Source organism: Oncorhynchus nerka, linkage group LG7, assembly GCF_034236695.1.
Source record: "Oncorhynchus nerka isolate Pitt River linkage group LG7, Oner_Uvic_2.0, whole genome shotgun sequence".
NCBI lineage: Eukaryota > Metazoa > Chordata > Actinopteri > Salmoniformes > Salmonidae > Oncorhynchus > Oncorhynchus nerka.
The window spans coordinates 53,849,528-53,868,305 of record NC_088402.1 but is presented as its reverse complement, the minus strand read 5'-3'; the positions used below and the strand labels follow the sequence as shown (position 1 = coordinate 53,868,305).

General features: G+C 43.5%; 2 protein-coding genes across 2 annotated transcripts; both read right to left on the bottom strand.

The window, feature by feature from the left end:
* Positions 1–764: 764 nt before the first annotated feature.
* Positions 765–10,015, bottom strand: LOC115131944 (lethal(3)malignant brain tumor-like protein 1). Its single transcript, XM_029664058.2, has 21 exons — positions 9,861–10,015; positions 9,349–9,536; positions 9,116–9,239; positions 8,783–8,948; positions 8,389–8,524; positions 8,152–8,188; positions 7,949–8,040; positions 7,427–7,531; positions 7,076–7,211; positions 6,781–6,872; positions 6,521–6,672; positions 6,322–6,398; positions 6,122–6,207; positions 5,798–5,908; positions 5,400–5,514; positions 5,155–5,254; positions 4,820–5,020; positions 4,647–4,696; positions 4,311–4,468; positions 4,152–4,214; positions 765–1,636 (listed from the first exon to the last, which is right to left on the bottom strand). The coding sequence occupies exons 1-21, from the start codon at positions 9,997–9,999 to the stop codon at positions 1,502–1,504; spliced, it is 2,463 nt and encodes an 820-aa protein (XP_029519918.1). The 5' UTR covers positions 10,000–10,015; the 3' UTR covers positions 765–1,501.
* Positions 10,016–11,201: 1,186 nt separating this feature from the next.
* LOC115131945 (serine/arginine-rich splicing factor 6-like) lies at positions 11,202–15,215 on the bottom strand. Its single transcript, XM_029664059.2, has 6 exons — positions 14,823–15,215; positions 14,150–14,304; positions 12,778–12,905; positions 12,438–12,640; positions 12,255–12,317; positions 11,202–12,164 (listed from the first exon to the last, which is right to left on the bottom strand). The coding sequence occupies exons 1-6, from the start codon at positions 14,927–14,929 to the stop codon at positions 11,810–11,812; spliced, it is 1,011 nt and encodes a 336-aa protein (XP_029519919.1). The 5' UTR covers positions 14,930–15,215; the 3' UTR covers positions 11,202–11,809.
* Between the last annotated feature and the right edge of the window lie 3,563 nt (positions 15,216–18,778).

Genomic DNA, 18,778 nt, shown 5'->3' with positions numbered 1-18,778 from the left:
ACTATGTAGCTAGCTAACACTACACTAATCAAGTCGTTCAGTTGAGTGTGATAGTTTCTACAGTGCTGCTATTCGGTAGACGGTGGACGTTAGCTAGCTGGCTAGCTGCTGGGCAGATAGCAGTGTAGACTACGTTAGGACGACGAAATACGATAATTACGCAATTATCTTTGATACAATGACGGCTATGTAGCTAGCTAAGAAGAAATTGCTAAGATTAGACAAATCAAACCGTTGTACTATAATGAAATAATGAAATGTAATGAAAAGTTATACGACCTGCGGACCGAAGTGCGGATGCGACCGCTCGCTCCAACCCGGAAGTACTAGTTTTAGTAGTTCTAAAGTATATTTTCATCTAACAGCAGGCATTTCAATTGTGGAGCGAACAGCAACAGGGAGCCAAGGAGACATGCAGTTAACCAAATCCCCTACTTAAATCTTGAAATATAATATAGACTAATATAGACTTTATTCTCAAAAGAATTTCTACTTTATTTTCAAAATATTGCCACTTTATTCTAGAAATATTGCCACTTTTTTGCCACCCAAAACCCACCTGTACCGTAGATATGACAGCAGATACCGCATGGTTCTGATTCAAATCGCTCATCACTAGTCCGAACCGTTTGGGCTACAAACTAATATGACCCTTTTAAAAAAAAAATGTTACCTTTATTTAACTAGGCAAGTCAGATAATGATCAAGTATTTTGAATTCAATGTACTTCATCATCACTAGTCAACTGAAGTCAAAACAAGTAAGAGATTGAACTGGACATTTATTTGTTCATATGGAATGAATGATTTTGACCCAAGAATATCTTGACACAGTTTGCCCACCAGAGAGAAATATAGTTCTAAGAATCCTGAAGCCCTTGTAACATTCTATTTAAATACAGTGTATAAGCCGACATAAAAAATAAAACCGACACAAAACAATAAATCCCCAGATATCTTGATATATCCTTTTTGAAATGTTCCAAACAAAGTTCATATTTTGAAACATTATTTTGACTTTGTCACATAAGATTTGTAAGTGCTTGAGAAACTTGAAACCGTTTCTGGTATTCAAAACGGACCATTTGCTCTATCTAGTGACCAACTATAAGAACAGCAGCATAAAATCACCCTGGATTTCAAATCTGGGGGAAAATAATGGCAATAAAATATCCCCATTTTTATCTAACTAAATCCCACATAAATAATTCCATATATTTTGCATAAATCAAAATAAGTATATCTTTCGACGCTCCTTACACTTTCCGGTAAGAATCCGTCTGATTTGACTCCTGTTATTGCATGAGCAGTGACGCAACCGTACAGAAAACCTCAATTAGACTGTTTCCCTGTTTTCTTCATCTCTTTCCCCCACTAACCCCCCTCTACTGTTCTCTCTCTCTCTGATGGGTACTGAACACCAAACACATAACGGGTAGGATTCTGGATGAATTTGGCACATGATGACTGGTCACTGAATCTCTGGCCGAGTGGGGGCGGGATCACTTGAGGCCTTCGTCAGTACTCTTGAACATTAAAATGGCGTTGGAGATTTTGAGGGCGGGACCGAGCTTGATGCTCATGATTTTGACGATGTCCGTCTGTTTCAGTAATAGAAAGGCCTCTCCGTCAATCATCTGAGAAGAAATATACAAGAAGCAGGTATATAAAAAATTGAAATCATACAAACGAAAAAACAACATAATACAACTTAAATTGCAAGACCGGCTCTAGCCTTTTGGGGGCCCTAAGCGATATTTGGTTGGGGGCCCCCCCACCTCGCACATGTTTTTGTGTGGCCCCCCCTCTTGATGGTGGAGAGAAAATGTAAAAGTTAATTTCCTGCAATTCTGCCATGGGGCGTAGAGAAAATGTTGCAGTTTTAAAGCTAATTTCCTGCAATTCTACACCTTTTATAATGACTTATGCCATATTAATACGATATCTGAGTGAAAATGACTAACAAAATCAATGGCTGCTCCCTGGAGGTCAGGGATCCTGGGAATGAGCCGGTCGATATTCGGCCATGATTATTACCAGTTTAGATAGCTGGCTAGACTAACTACCAATCTAAAAATTGTTAGCTGACATGGCTAATTGAGTGACTGTGAGTGACTGACATAACAAGAGAAAAACTGCTGTTGCACAACCAAACAATGTACATGGTGTATTCTACTATTCTTACTCTCAATAGTAAATTGGGACCCAGACTGAGTTCCTAAAAAAACAAAACGCTTACCGCTTGTGCCTGGAACCGGCCCTGCTTAAATGACTTAACTTAGTTGTTTTCAATGTGCTCCAGTTTGTTTCAATACTTCAAACTTAAAAGGGTAGTGCAGTCAAAAAAGTCATTTCCTGTGTTTTATACACTGCTCAAAAAACTAAAGGGAACACTTAAACAACACAATGTAACTCCAAGTCAATCACACTTCTGTGAAATCAAACTGTCCACTTAGGAAGCAACACTGATTGACAATACATTTCACATGCTGTTGTGCAAATGGAATAGACAACAGGTGGAAATTATAGGCAATTAGCAAGACACCCCCAATAAAGGAGTGGTTCTGCAGGTGGTGACCACAGACCACTTCTCAGTTCCTATGCTTCCTGGCTGATGTTTTGGTCACTTTTGAATGCTGGCGGTGCTTTCACCCTAGTGGTAGCATGAGACGGAGTCTACAACCCACACAAGTGGCTCAGGTAGTGCAGCTCATCGAGGATGGCACATCAATGCGAGCTGTGGCAAGAAGGTTTGCTGTGTCTGTCAGCGTAGTGTCCAGAGCATGGAGGCGCTACCAGGAGACAGGTCAGTACATCAGGAGACGTGGAGGAGGCCGTAGGAGGGCAACAACCCAGCAGCGGGACCGCTACCTCCGCCTTTGTGCAAGGAGGAGCAGGAGGAGCACTGTCAGAGCCCTGCAAAATGCTTACAGCCCAACACCGTGCAGGACGTTTGGCATTTGCCAGAGAACACCAAGATTGGCAAATTCGCCACTGGCGCCCTGTGCTCTTCACAGATGAAAGCAGGTTCACACTGAGCACATCTGACAGACGTGACAGAGTCTGGAGACGCCGTGGAGAACGTTCTGCTGCCTGCAACATCCTCCAGCATGACCGGTTTGGCGGTGGGTCAGTCATGGTGTGGGGTGGCATTTCTTTGGGGGGCCGCACAGCCCTCCATGTGCTCGCCAGAGGTAGCCTAACTGCCATTAGGTACCGAGATGAGATCCTCAGACCCCTTGTGACACCATATGCTGGTGCGGTTGGCCCTGGGTTCCTCCTAATGCAAGACAATGCTAGACCTCATGTGGCTGGAGTGTGTCAGCAGTTCCTGCAAGAGGAACACATTGATGCTATAGACTGGCCCACCCGTTCCCCAGACCTGAATCCAATTGAGCACATCTGGGACATCATGTCTCGCACCACAGACTGTTCAGGAGTTGGCGGATGCTTTAGTCCAGGTCTGGGAGGAGATCCCTCAGGAGACCATCCGCCACCTCATCAGGAGCATGCCCAGGCGTTGTAGGGAGGTCATACAGGCACGTGGAGGCCACACACACTACTGAGCCTCATTTTGACCTCCATGGGTTAATAAATTTGATTTCCATTGATAATTTTTGTGTGATTTTGTTGTCAGCACATTCAACTATGTAAAGAAAAAAGTATTTAATAAGAATATTTCATTCATTCATATCTAGGATGTGTTATTTTAGTGTTCCCTTATTTTTTTGAGCAGTGTATATATTTCCACACTATGAGGTTGGAATAATACTTTGAAATTGTGAAAATGATGATAAAGCACTTGTTTGGCAGAGTGGGATTTTTGGACCGCCTAGTGACATTACCAGGCGATATAAGTTGATAGACCAATAACAAAGACAGTTTGCCCTCCTCTCTGCCAATAACAGCTAGTTTTCTGGTTACACATCCCTCCCATTAGGCTCCTCCAATTAGGCCCCTCTGACAGTCCTAGAAAAATTCTTGCTTGTGAAATGGTATTTGTCTAAGAAGCTATTTTGGTTTCTTTTTGACCATTTTAATTGAAAACAAGCACAGTAAGGTACTTATAATTCTTATCCAGATAGGATTTGATATTGAGATAAAAAACAGCTGCATTGTACTTTTAACTTATCAATTAACATTGCAACTCACTTCCTCTTTGAAGACACAGGCTTGCTCTTCACAACCGGTCAGATTCTGGACAAATCCAAAGACCTGTTGCACAGAACACGAAGAAGAGTGACTGATAGTACTCTGCTCCACCTTTTGTCGCAGCCAAAGATAAATAGGGCTGAGTAGTATAGCTCTCACCTCCTCCACAGTCCACGCTGCCACCTGTGTAGCGCTGATGCCCTGGACGCCAGGCAGCAGTTTGCAGTGTTGCTCCCAGCACAGAGACAGGGTTCGGTCCGGGTGGGCTGACAAAGCAGACATGAACAGAGACGGGCACATACCCTCTGTGGCCATCGCTGCAACACAGGAAAACGCACGCACATATTAATGCATGTACACATATGGTACCTACACAAACACACCGAATACTGTATGGATGCAGTAAACTCGTAGCTGCCATAGAGAATCAGAATGCGGCCATTGACATAAATAGATATATGTACTGTTTACAAAGCTTAAAGCTGTGAGACTCACTCTGGTATGTTCTCTGCTGGATTTTTCTGTACTTAGGGGGACGGCCAATCCTGACAATAGAGAACGAGAGACACTGGTGAGACGGGGAGCTACAGCGGCAGATCAATACACCACTATGACTCCTGAGTCTGACGTCATACAACAGCCTTAGCCACTGTTGACATGAGGCTTACCTGCCATGGTACCGGGACTTTTTGGTCCTTTGGCCAAAGACTAAGATGCTCCGCTTTGCTCCACTCCCCTCTGTATCTGATAGGTCGGTCTTGAGTCTGCCCTGGTTTCGCTCAGCCAGTGGGCAGCCTGACAGACAGTGATGTGCGGTGAACCGCCCAGTCACATGACCCGAGCCATCACATCCGGGTGTCGGACACTTCCTGTTTCAAACAGTAGAGTTGACTCCATTATAACATCAATATAACATAATCATAGCATTGGTATGGAACACATATCCACTTCCATTTATTGCTTCATAGGCGATTCAAATACCTATTTCTGGGGGTTTACTGACCTGTGATGGAAGCTGTACTTGGTGGATCTGGAGTGGCTGATTCCTTTGCAAGGCATGGAGGAGAAACTGGACTGGCCTGTGGTTGCAGGTTTCCTGGGGCCTTATAAAAAAACACACACACGCACCCAAGCACAAGCACACATGCACACAAGCCAAACAGAACATGTAAGCACTCAAATCAGGGTGAAGTAGAGTCAGTGAAGTATGGTAGCTGTTACCAAGGTGTTGGGTTTTGTTTGACTCACCGGGGGGCACTTTTAGCGGGTGACCCGTACTCTCACACCAGCCGACCGGGTGGATGTCAGGGTGGTCCGAGTCCATCCAATCATCATACATATGACTCCAGCCATCAAAATGGACCTGTGGGAGTATGGTATATTTAGGCAATAAGGCCCGAAGGGGTAAGGTATATGACCAATATACCATGGCTAAGGGCTTGCTATTATAAACGAGTTACCAATGTAATTAGAGCAGGAAAAACAAATGTTTTGTCATACCCGTGGTATACGGTCTAATATACCACGGCTGACAGCCAATCAGCATTCAGGGTTCAAACCACCCAGTTTATAATATGGCATAGTTATGGGAGTGTGGTAGTGGTACTGGCACATACAACCATGAGACATGCACACTGCTGGTTGACCTTAATGCGGTGTGTGTCGACCTCCTCCACTGTGGCCACCCGAATCAGGCCGGGGCTCCTTTTGTCTACTGCCTCCAGCTTCATCTGAGCCTGGAAGCCATGAGCAGGACGCTGCGGAGGGGAGGGTCACATCGTCATCACACAACGGCACTTAACACCTGACCTCAAATCAGTCCCTATGGTTAATCTCAAAACAGTCATTATGTTCACAACTCCACTTTAGCCCACCACAAAAGGATTCAAGTCAATCGTATTCATCAATGTCTAAAATGACAGCAGTGTATGGTGGTTTTCATTGCAACAAATCCTCAGTGATGTACTCACTACTTTAAAGGCCTCAGCAGACACCGCGGTAGAGCCAGTCTCATCCAGGTACCTTGACCAGGAGAACCTGCCCGGGTCTGGGTAACCTGGCAGGACAGACAGGGCACATGGGATCCAGTTCAAAGGTGTGTGTGAAATGCCACCGTATTCCCTATCGTTTACTTAGAACTATATTCATTTCTTACAACTTTGTCAGTCACCTTGAGGTGGCGTGAGGGGGAGGCTCCTCTCTTGGCACCAGCCAATAGGATGGATGTATGGACTGCTGGTGTCACACCTGGATGGGGATTCAACATCGACTAATCAGATTAGAATTTAAGTCATGGCCAAACGGCTACTAAAACAGCACAGTTGATGATTTAGAGAAGTCGTGAAAAAAAACATGAAAAATGGCCTCACCAGTAGTCATACGTGTCATCCCAGTTATCAAAGTGAACCAGGAAGCGGTCGTCCACCACGTCGGTCACGGTCGCCACGCAGATGAGAGAGGGGTTCATGCGATCGACAGCCTCCAGCTTCATGCCAACCTCGAAATCACCCTCCGTATCAGTCTGACCAGTGGGCCACCAACACAAACACACCAAATTAGCTGCTTACAGTTCATTACTTCAGGTAGATGCAGGCCACTGATTGAGGATAAGAGTCGTGCTTAGACTTACTCTTCCAGGGCTGGCAAACACCTCTTTGGGGGCAACTTGGGCTTTACTCATCCTCAGGTAGCTGGCCCAGGAGAACTCCTCCTCTTTGCAGCCTGTGGCACACACAGACACAAACATGTGACATGGACATGTCCCTGGACCACTACTCTAATAAGGGAAATCTCATGAATGACTTTATGACTCAGATCCTTAGGTGCTTGGGCAAATGATCTGCGCCATAATCAAAATGTGAAAAGGAAACTAATCGAGTCCAAATTGCAGCCCAACCACAAACCAAAGCCTAGTATACTCTGACCTTTGGGGGTGTACAGCTTGTGTCCAGTGCCCTCACACCATCCCGCAGGGTGGATGTCGGGGCAATTGGCATTTACCCAGAAGTCATGACAGTCTGAGTAGCCGTCAAAATGGAGACGCAGCCTGTAGCCACAAATCTACAAACAGGACAAGACAGACAGAAGTCAAACCGTGTCTCCCCAAATCTCTCTCTCCGTGTCTTTCCCTCAGTTATGTGGATCCGTCTCTCTAATCAGTGTGAACAGTCAGGGTGTATAGTGTGTATGAAACAAAACAGTCAGGACAGGGAGAGAGGTAGAAGCAAACCTCAAAGAGCATGCGACTGTAGGTTGAGCAGCGCTGCACACAGTACCTCAGCCACAGTCAGAACAAAGTACATGGAGGGGTGCTGCGGGTCGATGCCCTCTAACTTCATGCCCTGGCGGAAGCTGCTTTTGCACTGTGGGACCTGCTGAGACTGAAAATACACGGGGTTATAGTGAGAAAAGCCATAGACACATTCATGCATGCACACTCACAATTTAATTTGCAAAGACTTAACTTTTGTTCTCTAATTTACTAGGGCTGTGACAATACCAGTATCGCAATTGTTTTTCCGTGGCAAAAATGAAAACACAAAGCAGACCAAACTCTTTGGCCCTTTATAAACGTGCAGTATGTAAAATATTGTGTGCTATAAGACTGGAAAATAAATAAATGTGACTCTGGATGGCAACATAACGATGTTTGTTTCCAACATTAGCGCTATTTTCCTAAAGAATTTAAGTCCGCTTTGTGTTTTGTTTCCTTGCTACGATACTAACGAGTGTCGCGATACTGGTATTGTCCCGGCCCTATCATTTAGTATGTATCGAAAGTTAGTTAAAAAAAACACCTTTTGAAAGAGTTTGGCTGGAGCTGCCACTGATTTGGTCTCCTCCAGATAATGTCCCCACGTCCACAGCTCCATCTTAACTTCACCAGTACCTGTTGTACACAGACAGAAAACACAACACAATGCATATTGGAAATCTGATACGACAGAAACGTGACTTGAATATATGGTTCAAATGGGTTTACATTTTTGCTGATTCTCACCCGCTCTGTTGTGTCCGCTTTCTGTCTTCAAATAATCCTAGAACCACGAATACAACACATGGATTTACTGCAACAAAGAGATAGTACCTACAGCATGAATAGTATTGAACAAAATAATTGATTGATGCATATGGCCATCACATGCACGTGAGGTCATTTACTTATTACAACAACAAAAAATACTACTAAATTGTGAATGCTTTATGTGGGATAGAGTGACACTTGAGCCTTTCCCACCATGCCATCCAGCTCAGACTCTTCCTCCGATGGACTCAGGTAGTCCTTCCTCTTCCTCTTCTTCATGGGTTTCAGCAGCTCAGGGTCCAGAGACGCTACCCTGCCCCCGGGAATCTTCTCGGCACCTCCCACCCTACTAAGGAACAGATAAGAGAACAGTTGAGTCCGCTACACAAAGCTTCGCCTTAGGCTACCTATGACCTACGTTACATCTTCTGCATGGTGGTTAATATCTTGTAGGTTGTTTGTTTTGTGTCTGACCATCCACTGTATGCGTATGATACATCCTTGATTTTCATTTAGCATAAAAGGCTACGATAAAATGCTTTTTATGATAAAAATATGTTTTCATACATGAATTTGATGTGGATAGGCTTCACGCTTCAGTACTTACTTGTCAGTCATGGGTTCCCTGCGTAGTTGCTCCGGGTAGGTTCTCTGTGCCACTGGATAACAGCTCTCCTGTTGGCCTGTCCCTCCCTGGGTCTTAGGCACAGTCTTGATGGGCCTCTCCTGATCCACAGCCACACCACCCACAGTGCTGAGAGGATGCGCCACATCTACAATGGAGGCATTATGTCAGGTTAGGATTAGGAAAGGACTGCATACAGGGTTGCAAATTGTTTTTGAGGATATGTTTGAGCATGCTAGTTCATTTCCATTACAATTTAGTTTAGAGACTGTTAAGCTGCAGACAACACAGTATGACTGATTTTCAGTAGCCTACCTGTTTTGTTAATTGGCCTGTTTTCGGAGTCAGGTATTTTTCCAGACACCACTACTATTGGTTCAGCGCTGGTGATATTCCCTTGGCTGATCATCTCCAGTGTTCCACAGTCACTCACACAGAACTGAAAAAGAAACATATTTCAACAACTTGCCCACATGGTACGTCTTTACTCCAACAATGCTTACTATTAGAGAACCCTATGCTTCTAATAAAATACGATGGTCGTTCACCTTTAGGTTGCTGCTGGGTAAGATGGCTATCCCTTCTTTCCACTCCAGCACATGGACGATACTACAGGTCCCCCCAACCTGGGGGGCTAGAGTGGGGGTCTCCACCTGTCCAGCTATGGCTCCATTACCTGTCTCAGCAACACCCAGAGAGACCTCCACCTTCTGGGTACTAGGAGCAGGAGCTGGGGCTTGGGAGAGAAGAGGCAGGCTTCTGAGTGAATGTGAAGATATGACGTAGCTACGTGAGACTAGTAGGAGGGTAGCATGTGCCCCTTCTGGGTACTAGGAGCAGGAGCTGGGGCTTGGGAGAGAAGAGGCAGGCTTCTGAGTGAATGAGAAGATATGACGTAGCTACGTGAGACTAGTAGGAGGGTAGTATGTGCCCCTTCTGGGTTGTCAACATTTAGAACTTTGTGCAGCATATCTGAGTTGAAAAATGTTCAGGGTGTAATTCATAACAGTACCCTATTGAGTGTCATAGTTCCAGAAGTGTCATTGTGGCCAAATCTCACCTGGCAGGATGAGTGCTGTGGTGGTCTGTGGGCGTGTCTTCTTCGACAGGCTGTCATTGGAGAGGGAATCACTGGAGTCAGTCAGGGGAGTAGGATCTGCTTTTTTGGCTGAAAAATCCAGCTCAACTTTGGCACTCATCGCAGACCTCACTTACTGCCTCTGAAAATAGATCATAACAATTTCACATATTTCTTAGGATTATAGTGACAGGGTGAGGTAACAATGGAATTCAGTGGAAAGGGGCCTGAATGTCAGAAGGGTTACAGGCTTCACATGTATTCCCCATATTATCCATCCCCTGCACCCACAGTATTATGTTCTCTGTTACTATTAAACATCAGAATATAGGGGACAATTCCCTATATGCTGCCATTTTAAAAAATGTAAGAATAAAAAATGTGGGGGGCATTTTTAGGAAACCTTCCCAATTTTATGAATCACTTTTAGTATCACTTCACAGCATTGGAGATAAAAGTACATTCGGATTAAGGTTTATTTTAAAACAATTTGTTTTTAGGACATTTCTGTCGATGCTTTTTGACAACGCTGCTCTTAGAAAAGCAAGGGAAAGTAGACAAAGCAAAATCGATATATTAATTTACCAAAAACACAGCAATTCCGCTGTAAAATGGCGGAAGATCATAAATCCTTGAAGCAATGAGAGAAAAAAAACAGTAACTCAGAATTTGTGAAAATGTACAAAGCAACCAATCCTGGCAAAATGTCTAATTAACGGCATTGCTTCATGACATGCAGCGACAACAATAATACAATCCCGTTTATGCTGCGGACCGTTAGCCCGTTATAGGTTTGCTGAGAACTATCAAATATGACAGAATATATTGAATAAAATTTGCGATAAGAAATAGCTTTATGGCTAATTATATGCATGCTGGATACCAACCACAATAAAATGACAATTGACATCTTACCATCTGCAAGTTATAACTTCCAAGATTCTGGAGCGCCCTATTGCATGCATGTCAAAGCATTATAAATGTTTATCAGCTGATCAATTTGAAAAATGAAATGACTCAATTTCGCTTACCAGAGGTTTCTCTTGCGGATCAGAATTGTACGCATGCGCAGACCCATGTTCATTTAATCATAAGAACGTATAGCACCAACTCAATGACAGCACCAAAAATGTTTCGGCAATTACTTCGTCACAATTTACCCCCCACCGCTTTTCACATTAATACAATTTAGTATATGAACACTGTACACCATTTCACTGTAAGAAAGAATCCATTTTCATATAGAACTGTTTCTGTAGTTTAGGCCCTAATACAGTAAAAGCAGCACTTTGTCTCATGGCAGCAATATAAATCACAACCCAGCAATTTTCATAACTTTTATTAAATGTACAATAAAAAAAATGGACATGGTTACAAGTAATCAGACCGGCTTCTCATGTGGGAGGCTGGAATCTGTACCACAATCACTGGTTAAATCTCGATGCCAACAAAGTGTACCTCCACAAGATGTACAGCACATACATTGTGGGGTGTCAAACAAACCTTGAGCTCAATAGGTGAAATGACTCAAATCATGGAAAATAAGGTCAAACACAACCGATGTAAGCAAAAGCAGACCGGAGGGAGGGATACAAATAACAATTAAGGAAATAAAAGAAGAAAGTCCTGACTTGTTTTAAATGCAAAGTCATTCAGACAAGCTCCTCCATGTACAAAACATAGCAGCTATAATCTACGATGTGCCACCCCCCCACACACATTGCATTGACTAAATCATTCTCAAGCCATGTATAATACAACGTCAAGATCATGGTTTAGATTTCTAAGTGCCAAAGACGGCACCGATTAACTGAGCAAGCCTTGATTAACCTGGTGCTGCGATAGATCTGCTAAATCAAATAGAAGCTGCTCCTATACATCCAGATTGCTCTAATGGGGAACATGTGGAAGAAACAAACTGGGCAATGCCTTTAATCTCGGGAAGCTGATCTAGACCTGGAGCGAGATGGGGAGCGGGAGACAGGACGCTTGTCTGGAGACTTGGAGTGGCGGTCAGCTGCTGGGGACGGGGAGCGAGAGGACGGCTCCTCCTTCCCATTCCCCATGGGGGACGCCGAGCGGCTACGTGACTTCTTGCTGGTCAACTTCTCCTTGGAAGGGCTGCTGGAATCCCGCTCGGATTTCACCTTGGAACGGCTCTTGGAACGGGACTTGCTTTTGTCGGAGCGGGATCTGGATTTGTGGGTGCGAGAGCGGGAACGAGACTTGCAGGAACGGGACTTCCTTCCGGATCTAGAGCGACGTCTCTTGCTGCGAGAATGGGATCTACAGGGGGTGGACAATGGTTTACAATCGTTGTTGCACTAATATTGACCAATCTAAACTGTCACTTTGTAGACAAGTGAGCATTCTTACCGGGACCTGGAGTTACTCCTGGAGCGGCTGCTCCTGCTACGAGAGCGACGTCTGCTGCGAGACCTGCAGAAGGGAACAAGAATACAAATGTCACACTCATCCCTTTAAAGTGACTAATGGAAAGCAGCAGGTTGGATGAGAAATTAAACTACTCATAAAGAGCAGGGCGGTGTAGAGCCCCACCTGGAGCGGCTGCCAGAGTAGGAGCGGCGGCGGCGAGACTTTTCCTCCACCAGGCGGATCTTCCTCCCGTTGATGTCTGTGCCGTCCAGCTTGTCCAGGGCCCTCCTCATGTCCGAACGTGAGCCGAACTCGATGACACCCTCGTTGGTACGCTCCTTGTGGGCGTCAGCGTACGTGACCTCTCCAGCCTGGCGCATGAAATCCTGTAGAGGCCGATGCAGAGTCACCCCGCAGAATATTCCCCACATTTTTCAGAAACAAATGGCCTGCCATGGATAGCAACTGGCAGCATCTTTAGTGCCGGCCCTTCACCTACAAATATAAAACTGTCTCAACTCACCTTCAGATCCTGCCAGCTGCAGCGGCTGGACAGATTCTCAACGATCAGCCGGTACTCGGTACGGACAGGTGGCCCGTACTTATCCCTGCCAGTGCGGCTTCTGCTGCTGCTGCTGTAACCACTACTACCTTTAAAATGACAGGTTATACAAATAGTCAACAAAACAGAGTGGCATATAGGCATTTCACTCAGTGGATCAGACCATAAACAGAGAATGCAGCTACCAGGATAAATGGTGTGGTCATGTTTAACCTAGATCCTGTAAGATGTCCATCTGGACCCATTCAAGACAAACCTCTTAATAAGTGACTGAGGTCTTAAAGCCGTGGCATTTGTTGTCTTAGTGGATGTCAGTTTATATTCTCCTCATTGTACCGCCTCTGAAGTAGTTCACTGCTGTTGCAAAGACCACCACTGCATCTGTTACCAGCAACATACAGCCAGTCTGACAAATGTTTAATAAGTGCAATTCTTTAGCCGTACAAACAAATCGACATTGATGTTCTTCTTCTTACAAACCCTTGAATCCTGAAAGACAAATAGAGGCTCCCACAAAGTCACTGTCAAAAATGGTATCACATTTGGTGAATGCCATCTGACATAACGCTACATAAGTTTTGCCCATGACTTTGCCTAACCGGTTGTCAAACTGGGGGCAATTCAGCTGGTTTGCCCACTTACAGCGAGCGGTAACATGTTTTTGACTTAGCCGCCCCACTTATTCTTTCAACATAGAAACCAATGGGAATCCTCACCATCACCCCTGGTCTATTGGCAAAAGGATGCTGTCATCATGGCTTCCGGTTAGGTCAGCCAAGGGTCAAGGGGCATAGGTCACACACACATTGTAAGGTGAAAGCCAAGGCCAAACGGGACAGGCAGTCTCATCTTAGCCAGTCATCTTAGCCTCTATGGACTCGGCCTCAGCCTCAGCCCGCAGCTGGACTCTTTCAAATTGAAACATCAAGGACTTTGTTAATGCTGAAATCAAACGTAAAATACAATTCACATGTAATAGTATTTAATGATACAGCTAGGCTACATGGTGACAAAGCCATGACTTCATATTAGCTAAATACAGTTGTTTATGTGTTTACAATTCCACCAGGAAAGAAAACACTAGAAACATGGTTTCATTACAGCTAAACAGTAGTTGTCTGCGCCAAGTTGGGTCAAACTTGGACCATACTCAATGGTGACACTTATACTAACATGAAATACTTTATTACGGCAATGGTGAAACCATTGAGTATTGGCGAGCTAGGTCAAACTCCACTTTAGGATCACAGGTCTGCGTGTATACGGTCCACATTCACAATTCCTTGATCCACTGGGAAAGGGCAGAGGGAACATTGAAATAGATTGTACTTACTGCGACCACCCCCGCCACCACTATATCCATCTCGGTCGCGCCGCGGTCCTCTTGCATGTTCCACGGTCACACGCTCCCCGCACAACTCCTTGCCATTCAGTTCATACACAGCGTCATCCGCATCGCGATTGTCCTCAAACTCTACAAATCCATATCTAAAATATATATTTTTTAAAGTTAGGCTCGTCTTCGGGTAGCAATGACTACAAAACTAATGAGTATGAAGACTGTGATACTAATTTCAGACAGAAGATGTGGTATGTTAACGTTATTTTGACGAATAAAAACTTTAGCCCCTAAAAAATCAATTAGTGGGCTCATTGCCTGTGCATGAAAGGGGTTAAGGAAACAAGCTAATTGGTTTGGGTAGCTAACAGTTACATGGCGCACAAAAAAAACGGTCTGTAGTGAAGCCAAACAAGCAGCCATTTTGAACACGCTAACGTTAGCTAGCTAACTAGGCAAGTTATTTACAAAACATTAAACGCTTTAGTAAAGCCAATGTGAAATCTAATAACCACTAATGTTACCTAGTTGCTATTACATTCACGAATAACAACACAATCGAAAGTTAAATGTGACTGTAGCTAGTTATTTCACGTATATGCTTTGGGAGAGCTAGCTAACCGAAATCAAGTAGTTATGAAGCTAACGTTCGATAGCTTGAACTTACCCATTTTTCAGATCAATTTCCATAAGCTTTCCGTAGCCATTGAAAAACCGCTGAAGGTCTTTTTCTCGAGCATGATAACTTAGTTTTCCAACATAGACGCGGGGCATGACTATTGATACTCGGATGGCTTCTCCAACTGATAACAAAATGCCGTTAACAAAAGAGAAGTCGCTGAGTTCGGTAGTTTTATGTAGACCGTGATGTGAAGAACCATCGTCGCGAGAATACACGAATTCACACTCCAGAGTCTATGTCATATGCCGCGTTCATATACTAGTCGGAACTAGGAAACTCGGAAATGTCCAAAATAAAAAAGATAAACTCGGAAATGTTGAACGCGGCACATGTATAACTATAACAATAACCTCCAAGCGTTTATTAAAATTGGATCATCTTTGGATGCCGACAGCAGACATAGCTTGGACTGTAGCCAAACCTATTCATGCTCTTTTCCCGTGATCCATCAAACACATTTGGTGTGTCATGATAGCGGTCTGACTTGTGGAACAAATGTAAACTTGCGTCTTTTTTCAATGTTGATTTGAATATCATTGAGGAAACAGTGTCACATTTTTTCTCCCGCCATACATCCTTTCTGAATTTTAAAGTAATCCTCGAAATAATCATCCAGTTTTTTCAAAGTATCTAATCTGATTACAATATTTTTTGCTGGTAACATATATGTACATGGTATACTGGGCTCCTGTAACTAAACAAAAGATATTCATTATTGTTGAACATGTTGCATTTTTACCCTGTTTTACCCGTTTCGATTTATATTAAAGGGTCACGCATTTGGCATCAACGTGTGCAAGTCCCAGTATCTAAATTATCCTTGTCTATAGTAGGCTACTAGAATACAGAACTAAACTACTCTGTACGATAGACTGAAAAATACTGGTGGAGATTCAGTTTAGTTCTATGTTTTAGTAGCCTACTACTACAGACAACTAGGGATCCTGAGAGTTTGGCCGGGGTAGGCCGTCTAAGGACTACAGCAGTGGCGTTGTCTGCCGCTATACGGATGTCACGTATTATTGATACCGACAAAGCGCATTGATGTGAATCACACTGCTGCTCTCTTGTTTAGCTATTTGCGTTTTACGGATTGTGGTCGTTGTGGATGGATGTACACAAATCTAAATGTGTATTTGACCCCAATTAATTTATTAATGTTAACTGCCTATCAATCATTGTTTTTTAAACCAGTTGACAGCCGGTGAAAAATGCGCTCTTACCATAGCCGCATAGTGCGGATCCCAGCCTATGGAATAAAAGTGGGGCTTTTATTGCTCAATCTAATTCATAACTGATAATTTATCCATATGCCTAATGGACACATGCTCAAACTCGCACACTCTTGATAGACTTAAAGGGGCAAACTGTAGTTGCTACATCCGTTTTTGGACTTATAAATTACATGTATAGACAGTGGCAAGAAGAAGTATGTGAACCCTTTAGAATTACCTGGATTTCTGCATACATTGGTCATCAATTTTTGATCTCATCTTCGTCACGACAATAAACAAACACAGTCTGCTTAATCTAATAACACCCAAACAATTATAGTGTATGTCTTTATTGAACACACCCTATAAACATTCACAGTGCAGTTTGGAAAAGTATGTGAACACTTGGATTTAATAATTGATATACCCGCTGTAGTGAGGTGCGTACTGGCGGCAGAGAAGTCAGGCGCAGGAGAGCGAAAACTGATTTACAACGGTGTCGTTTAATATCCATAAACCACCGTCAACAGAACAATACAATAAATGTGTCAAACAAAACCCGGAAAAATACCAGCATACCTTGCATAAGCACTACAAGAAAACAATTACCTACAAGGACATGGGGGTGAACAGAGGGTTAAATACACATGTAATTGATGGAATTGGAACCAGGTGTGATGGAAGACAAGACAAAACCAATGGAAAATGAAAAGTGGATCAGTGATGGCTAGAAGGTCGGTGACTTCGACTGCCACCCGAACAAATAGAGGGACCAACTTCAGCGGAGGTCGTGACACCCGCCCTCCTTTGGCAGCAATAACCTCAACCAAGGTTTTCTGTAGTTGCAGATCAGACCTGCACAACGGTCAGGAGGAATTTTGGACCATTCATCTTTACAAAACTGTTTCAGTTCAGCAATATTCTTGGGATGTCTGGTGTGAACCTCTCTTGAGGTCATGCCACAGCATCTCAATTGGCTTGAGGTCAGGACTCTGACTGGGCCACTCCAGAAGGCGTATTTTCTTCTGTTGAAGCCATTCTGTTGTTGATTTACGTTGGTGTTTTGGATCGTTGTCCTGTTGCGTCACCCAACTTCTGTTGAGCTCCAATACACAGACCGCCTTACATTCTCCTGCAAAATGTCATGATCAACAGAAATGAATTCCCAAGTTTATGATAGCAAGCTGTCCAGGCCCTGAGGCAGCAAAGCAGTCCCAAACCATGACTCTCCCTCCACCATACTTTACAGTTGGAATGAGGTTTTAATATTCGTGTGCTGTGCATTTTTTTTTCTCCACACATAGAGTTGTGTGTTCCTTCCAAACAACTCAACTGTAGTTCCATCTGTCCATAGAATATGTTTGCCAGTAGAGCTGTGGAACATCCAGGTGCTCTTTTGTGAACTTCAGACGTGCAGCAATGTTTGTTTTGGACAGCAATGGGTTCTTCCATGGTGTCCTCCCATGAACACCATTCTTATTTAGTGTTTTACGTATCTAAGACTCGTTAACAGATGTTAGCATTCTTTCTAGGATTCTTCTTAACCTCATTGAGCATTCTGCGCTGTGCTCTTGCAGTCGTCTTTGCAGGATGGCCACTCCTAGGGAGAGTAGCAACATTGCTGAACTTTCTCCATTAATAGACTATTTGTCTTACCGTGGGCTTTTAGAGATACATTCCACCTTTATACAAGTCAACAATTCTTAATCTTAGGTCTTGTGAGATCTCTTTTGTTCGAGGCATGGTTCACATCAGGCAATGCTTCTTGTGAATAGCAAACTCAAAATGTGTGAGTGTTTTTTATAGGGCAGGGCATCTCTAACCAACATCTCCAATCTCATCTCATTGATTGGGCTCCAGGTTAGCTGACTCCTGACTCCAATTAGCTTTTTGGAGAAGTCAGCCTAGGGGTTCACATACTTTTTCCATCCTACGCTGTGAATGTTTAAATTATGTATTCAAATAGACAAGAAAGATACAATAATGTGTGTTATTAGTTTAAGCACACTGTGTTTGTCCATTGTTGTGACTTAGATCAAGATCAGATCAAATTCTATTATCAAAATTTATGCAGAAATTCAGGTAATTCCAAAGGGTTCCCATACCTTTTCTTGCCACTGTATCCATTGTTTCTTAAATAATATAACTTATAAATGCCTCATAAGCTTAGTTCAACTGTCACACACCATACGAACTCAAAATGTAAGCTTGTTTTTGTGCAATGTTTGTAAACATCGTAAATGTAAACGACACTGTATAGCCTCATAACATGTTTAAATCAATCATTTTTATATCATGGATGGTCAGTCCTTGCATCCACTGCTCTGTCTATTAATCTGAAAGTGGTTGCATTTCTCCAGGCCCATCCCTCAGCTTTCTATCAAAACAGAGGCGGGGTGGCCGTTTTGTTACTGTTTCATCTGTGGATTTGCCCTTTAAACAGCTGCATATTATCACGATGTCAAAGTGTCACCAACAAAAAGGTCAACAATAGGCCTATAGCAAATGCAGCATATGGCATTCATTTTTCACTAGTAAATAGCCATTTTCAGTACTGCTCAAAGCATGCCATTGCATGAGCGCAGCATTTATTTTTCAACTCGAATCAATGAGCCCAATCAGTCCTCCATGACAACAAAATCCTAAACAACAGAGTAGGACTGGCTAATAAGTCCTTCGTTTTTGGGTTATGCTCATGTAAAACAATTTGTCTAATCTATACTTCCA

What these genes read in the sequence shown, in the direction of transcription:
- LOC115131944 (XM_029664058.2), bottom strand. Translation starts at nt 9,999, where the DNA reads ATGAGTGCCAAAGTTGAGCTGGATTTTTCAGCCAAAAAAGCAGATCCT. An exon ending in TTGTTCTGACTGTGGCTGAG is followed by an intron (nt 7,212 to 7,426) that starts GTACTGTGTGCA and finishes TCCTGTTTGTAG; the next exon opens with ATTTGTGGCTACAGGCTGCG. An exon ending in GATGACACGTATGACTACTG is followed by an intron (nt 6,399 to 6,520) that starts GTGAGGCCATTT and finishes ATCCCCATCCAG; the next exon opens with GTGTGACACCAGCAGTCCAT.
- LOC115131945 (XM_029664059.2), bottom strand. Translation starts at nt 14,929, where the DNA reads ATGCCCCGCGTCTATGTTGGAAAACTAAGTTATCATGCTCGAGAAAAA. An exon ending in GAAATTGATCTGAAAAATGG is followed by an intron (nt 14,305 to 14,822) that starts GTAAGTTCAAGC and finishes TATATATTTTAG; the next exon opens with ATATGGATTTGTAGAGTTTG. An exon ending in TACTCTGGCAGCCGCTCCAG is followed by an intron (nt 12,318 to 12,437) that starts GTGGGGCTCTAC and finishes TCCCTTCTGCAG; the next exon opens with GTCTCGCAGCAGACGTCGCT.